The sequence below is a fragment of the Chaetura pelagica genome, unplaced genomic scaffold (assembly GCF_000747805.2).
Source record: "Chaetura pelagica isolate M959 unplaced genomic scaffold, ChaPel_1.0 scaffold589, whole genome shotgun sequence".
NCBI lineage: Eukaryota > Metazoa > Chordata > Aves > Apodiformes > Apodidae > Chaetura > Chaetura pelagica.
The window spans coordinates 338,815-344,847 of NW_009954619.1; the positions used below are offsets into that span (position 1 = coordinate 338,815).

The window sequence follows — 6,033 nt, forward strand, 5'->3', positions numbered from 1 at the left end:
CAGAGGAAACTGTGGAGGAGCCAGGGGGGGAAGTTATTTGCTTGGGTGTGCCAGGCAAAAAAGGCAAAGACTTGGACGCATGCCTGTGTAACCACAAGAAGAGATAGTCACTATCAGACATGGTCTGCTGGACACCACCTCCATATCCCTTCTACAACTAAAATAGCTAAAAATAAAACAACTTCACTATTTCTCTGCTGTCAAGCAGGACTGCTGGAGAAACCCATGAGCTTTCATGCAAAATGCTGCTCCTTGCAACTCTCCAGATGTGTGAGCACCAAGCTCAGCCAAGAGGGAAGAAACCAGGTAACTTCCTCCTCCTTCCCCTTCCTCCAAGCAATAGTAATACTTCCCTAAAAGCAAGATTGTCTTTCCTTTGCTGCAGAGAGGAAACATCCACATCACCAAGCAAGTCTGCACTGTTTCACAATTAACAGAACACCCAGAGCTGCCTACAGCTCAACTTCCAGCTAAGCGTGTACTTGGCTTACCAAACTGGAGAGGGAGCTGGCGATCTAGCTTTGGGGTTGGAAGAAAAATGACCTCCTTTAAAGCTGGCTGAGAAGCTGGATGACAAATGGTCTCTCTCTTTTTCTCTTTTGTCAGTCTATAGTTGAGTGAACAAAAAGACAAAGTCAAGCCAGAGTTCACATGGCTAAGGAAAGTAAAGCAAGCTCAGTTAAGGACAAGGGGTTGAGGGGCTGAGAAGAAGCAGTGCTGAGCCAGTAGGTGTGCCAGGCAAAAAAGGCAAAGACTTGGATGCATGCCTGTGTAACCACAAGAAGAGACAGTCAGTATCAGACATGGTCTGCTGGACACCACCTCCATATCCCTTCTACAACTAAAATAGCTAAAACAACTTCACTATTTCTCTGCTGTCAATCAGGACTGCTGGAGAAACCCTTGAGCTTTCATGCACAATGCTGCTCCTTGCAACTCTCCAGATGTGTGAGCACCAAGCCCAGTCAAGAGGGAAGAAACCAGGTAACTTCCTCCTCCTTCCCCTTCCTCCAAGCAATAGTAATACTTCCCTAAAAGCAAGATTGTCTTTCCTTTGCTGCAGAGAGGAAACATCCACATCACCAAGCAAGTCTGCACTGTTTCACAATTAACAGAACACCCAGAGCTGCCTACAGCTCAACTTCCAGCTAAGCGTGTACTTGGCTTACCAAACTGGAGAGGGAGCTGGCGATCTAGCTTTGGGGTTGGAAGAAAAATGACCTCCTTTAAAGCTGGCTGAGAAGCTGGATGACAAATGGTCTCTCTCTTTTTCTCTTTTGTCAGTCTATAGTTGAGTGAACAAAAAGACAAAGTCAAGCCAGAGTTCACATGGCTAAGGAAAGTAAAGCAAGCTCAGTTAAGGACAAGGGGTTGAGGGGCTGAGAAGAAGCAGTGCTGAGCCAGTAGTTTCTGCAGCCTGGTTAACAAGTTCACTAATAGAGCTCCAGTAATCTGCCACCAACTTTGTCAGTAAAGATGCGTTTGACAACAAGAATGCTTCTTAATCATGCTCTCCACTGTCTTAAGATGTAATGGGCTAATTTGCAGAGGCCAATTTTTACACAGGCAAAAAAAAATACCTTTTAAGGGTTGTTCTCTGCTGCCTGCCACAGAGCACCTGCACTGGTCAGTCCCCTTCAAGCCTGGATATCATTTGAAGAAAGAGCAGAATATTCCCTCCACCCCACACTCCCCTAGGCTTGCATTTGGTCACAGTCCCTTTTTGCTTTCATGGTAACACCACAGATGCCCTCAAAGTCCTCAGATGTGGTGCAAATTACCCTGTTCTTTTTTTCTTGAATGACTGATTCCACAGTACATAGTTCTTTCCCATTGATTCTCATACATGGCAGTGATTTCCTCTTATCCTTCTTCATTTGCAGTCTCAGGATTTCATTTTTGAATATATTTATGTTATGGCTCTGGTTTGTATTAATAAAACTATTGGTTTAAAGGAAGCATTTATATAATTCTTCCATATAACTCTAGATTAAAAACTTCAAGTTTTTGGAATAATGAGCTCAGACCCCAGGAGTCTGAAGAACAGTGGTGAGTAGCAGTCCCTCTCAACCATGTTAGCTGAGTGGCACCTTGGTGGGTGTACTCTCCTAGGAGCTCTTCAGGCTCCTAGGCTCCGAGCTCATCGTTCCAAAAACCATGAATTTTTCAATCTAGAGTTCAATGGAAGAACTCCCAGGAGAGTACACCAGGTGCCACTCAGCCCACATGATGCTGTGGCTGGGCATGTGCACCTCGCTCCTCGAGAGCCTCAGCAGCTGAGAGCTCTGCAATGCTTGTCTCCTGAACCAAAAGCCAAGTTAAAAACCAAGTCAACTTAATCAGCACATAAGCCCTTGGTTTAAATTCATCAATCCAAGAGGATTTTTATTTTTTTTTCATTATGCTTAGTGATTTTAAATTGCCAAAAGCATAATTTAACATTAGCAATAGATGGTCTCAATCCTGAAGTCACTACTCAAGAGTAATTAGCCAGCTCTTTGGCAGTGTAATTTACAAGATATCTACTGATTATTATGCTGATAATCACCTAAGTCTTCAAAGACTAGACACACTGCAATGTAGAATAATTTTGGCTTGCTAGCAATAACTATACTGGACCTACTTCATTAGTCTTGAAAATAAGACCATCAGAATATTTTGCTGAATATCAGAAAAGTAAAAAAACTGAATTTCTGTAAAAGTTTACAGAAGAGTAAAAAATTCTCCAAACCACACACGCTGCTGGAAATAGCTCTTAACTCAGTCATTTTGTATAAATAACATTTTAATGTTGTCTCCACCAAAATGTATCAACCTTTCTAAGTGAAATAACCAAGCAAACAAAACCAAACCACACCCAAAACACACACAGTGAGGAAGACCAAGAGGTGCTAAACTGATGGCCCAGGCTGGGGCTTGTGATGCACTACGTACCCCCTGGGACCCCTCTGCAGGGACACCCCAGTGCTGTGCCTGCCCTTGAGCCTGACTTCACCTCCAGCTGCCTGAGGCTGAGGGCTGGCAGGGGCTCCTGAGGCTCCATTAACGCTGCTCCCAGCAAGGATGTCAACATTCTGCCCATCAGGCCCAATGAAAATGCAAGCACCTCTTGTATGTTCATTGGCAGAAATGACTTCCCTCTTCTCACACTCAACAAACTCAGGCTGCAGAGTTCAGGAAAAACCTAACTGCTCAGGTTCAGCACAGGGTACTGGAATTGGAGCTGACTGCATCCCACTGGGGCACAACACAGACTCAGTCTGCCTGTCCCCCACTTCTGACTTCCCCTGAAAGCCCAGGTCATAGCACTGTGACCAAACCATTCAGAACCTGTGGAAGCCTTGATTACAAACCATACCTCTAAACCAACCCCTTCCTTCTCAAGGAAGAACAGTTCCCTGGCCTGGTCTCCTAAGTAAAGCTGGAGGGACAGAGCTCTGACTGCTTATGTACAGGGACACGTGTGAGCTCAGGCCTTCCCTCTGAGCCCAGAGGCTCAGCTGAGATTTACTAGAGGCCTCAGGAGAGAGGAATCTACAGGCTTTGTGAAAACAGGTTGCGGATAAACACAGATTCCCCACTGCAGGAAAAGCTGCATCACCAGCTCGGGCCTCACAAGGCAGCAAAGAACCCACCTGAGAAGAGGGCACACACCCCAAGTGCCTCCCTGGCCCCTGAGCAGCTGAGGCAGCCCCTCTGGGGGCTCTTCCACGGGGATGCTTGGGTGCACAATCAGCCAGGTCATCACACAGCAACATCTCAGTTAAAATCCAGCCAACCACAGAACCAGCAGGAGAGGAGGGTCAGAGCTGGCCAGGTGCCCCCACAGGGGGCTGGGTAGGAGGCAGAGCTGCCCCCCGGCTCGCTCACACCCCTGGCACACTCACTCACCCTGACTGGCTGGCTTACTTATCCCCCTGGTCACTCTCTGGTCATTTACCCCCCTGGTCACTCACTCACCCCCTGGTCACCCTCTGGTCACTCACTCACCCCCTGGCCACCCCCTGGTCACTCACTCACCCCCCTGGCCACCCCCTGGTCACTCACTCACCCCCTGGTCACTCTCTGGTCCCTCACTGGTCACTCACTCACCCCCTGGTCACTCTCTGGTCCCTCACTCACCCCCTGGTCACTCTCTGGTCCCTCACTAGTCACTCACTCACCCCCTGGTCACCCACTTACCCCCGCCCGCCGCGCTCCCCGCAGTCCCGCCGCGTCGGCGCAGGCGCAGAGCTTGGCTCGGTCCATGGGATGCCTGCAGCTGGTGGCCTTGTAGGACAGAGGGCTGAGGGGGCTGCAAGATGCTGAACGGGGACAAATGGGGATAACTACGGTGGTGGTTGGGTTTGTCATTTGTTAATTTTATTTACAGAGCAGCATTGGAGAATTGACAGAGGAAAGCCAGCAGGAACAGAAACGACCGAGAAAGACAGAGAAGAAAGAAGGTGTTAATACACAGAAGGACTAACTCTCAAGTCAGAACCACCACTTGATACGTTAGTTTGGCCACACACATAGAAATGATAATTTCAAATTGTAAACCGAAGATGTATTTTAAATACATGAAGAAGTATGCCACGTCACTGGGGAGCAGAAAGTAACAACATTATTTTCTGTTATGTGTACATACAAGTGGTGGTTCTGAAAAAGCAGTGGACATAAGGACTGGTCTGACTGACTAGCTTAGTGTGTGCACCGACATGAATTTCAGTTACATTCAGAACAAAAAACAAACTACAATAAGAATGTCTACTAATTGGTCTTGGAAGTGCAGAAAAATAAAAAGAAACATGCACACAGAGATCAAAACACATGAACAATACAGAACAGTTTCATCTAGGAAATCAATGAAATTTCTGTGTACTTAGCAAGTGATGTGCCATTAAAAATCCCTCATTTAAGAATATCTGAAGTCCACTCATGTAAGAACCTATAGTATTTTTTGATAATACTAGAAAAATAGCTCAAATACACACTCATCAACAAACTATTTTACACATTACAAAAACCAGGCTAACAACTACAAACCAACCTGAGAATTAATATTTGTATCACTAACCAGGCAGCTTTCCTTGGTTTGCAGAAGGATAAAACTACTACAAAGATGCTGAAGGGAGTGGAACATCTCCCTGATGAGGAAAGGCTGAGGGAGCTGGGTCTCTTTAGTGTGGAGAAGAGGAGACTGAGGGGTGACCTCATCCATGGGCACAAATCTGTTCAGGGCAGTGTCAGGAGGACAGAGCCAGGTTTTTTTCAATGATGTCCAGTGACAGGATAAGGAGCAGTGGGTGCAAACTAGAACACAGGAGGTTCCAGGTAAACATCAGAAAAAACTTCTTTGCTGTGAGAGTGACAGAGCCCTGGGACAGGCTGCCCAGAGAGGCTGTGGAGTCTCCTTCTCTGGAGACATTCCAACCCCCCTGGACACGTTCCTGTGTGATGTGCTCTGGGTGATCCTGCCTGGCAGGAGGGTTGGACTGGATGGTCTTTTGAGGTCCTTTCCAACCCTTAAGATTCTGTGATGCTATGAAAAGACAAGCAGCTAATTTTCACTTGCCATGTTGTTAAACGATGCTTTAGGAAGCACTCCCACTGAATTCTGTGCAAACAGGATTACATCCATTCAGAACAGAGTTATTTTAAAAACATTTTGGTTTTGGTGGGTTGTTGACATAAGATCCAGATGTATTCTTATGCTGGATGTCCTCAACAGCTCACTACAAATTTAAGGACATAAATCCATATTTAATTTTATAATTCTTTTTTTGCATTAAAATGTATCTTCAAAGGGCAGGGTAATTTTCTAGGGAATAATGACAGGCTGGGCTGGGCTGAGCTGAGTGCTCAGAGCACAGCTGTGAGCCATTACCACTGCCTAATCACTAATCTCCAGAAAGTGTCCTGCATGAAGGGACTGCAGTTACTGCTCCTAGAGAGCAATACCTGGAAAACAATAGGCAGATGGATCATTCTTCTGGCTGAGACAATTCCAGTTAGCATAGGGAAGGCACTTCAGGGGAACTACCTCAGACT

General features: G+C 46.2%; 1 protein-coding gene across 1 annotated transcript in view; it reads right to left on the reverse strand.

Moving 5' to 3' along the window:
- MAP7 (microtubule-associated protein 7) overlaps positions 1-6,033 on the reverse strand; it is a 47,931-nt gene that overhangs the window by 18,418 nt on the left and 23,480 nt on the right. Inside the window, exons 8-10 of the mRNA XM_010005564.1 lie at positions 4,183-4,304; positions 1,170-1,285; positions 11-83 (exon numbers count right to left, since the gene is read on the reverse strand). Coding sequence (XP_010003866.1) covers positions 11-83; positions 1,170-1,285; positions 4,183-4,304 — 311 coding nt within the window. The remainder of the gene's footprint in view (positions 1-10; positions 84-1,169; positions 1,286-4,182; positions 4,305-6,033) is intronic.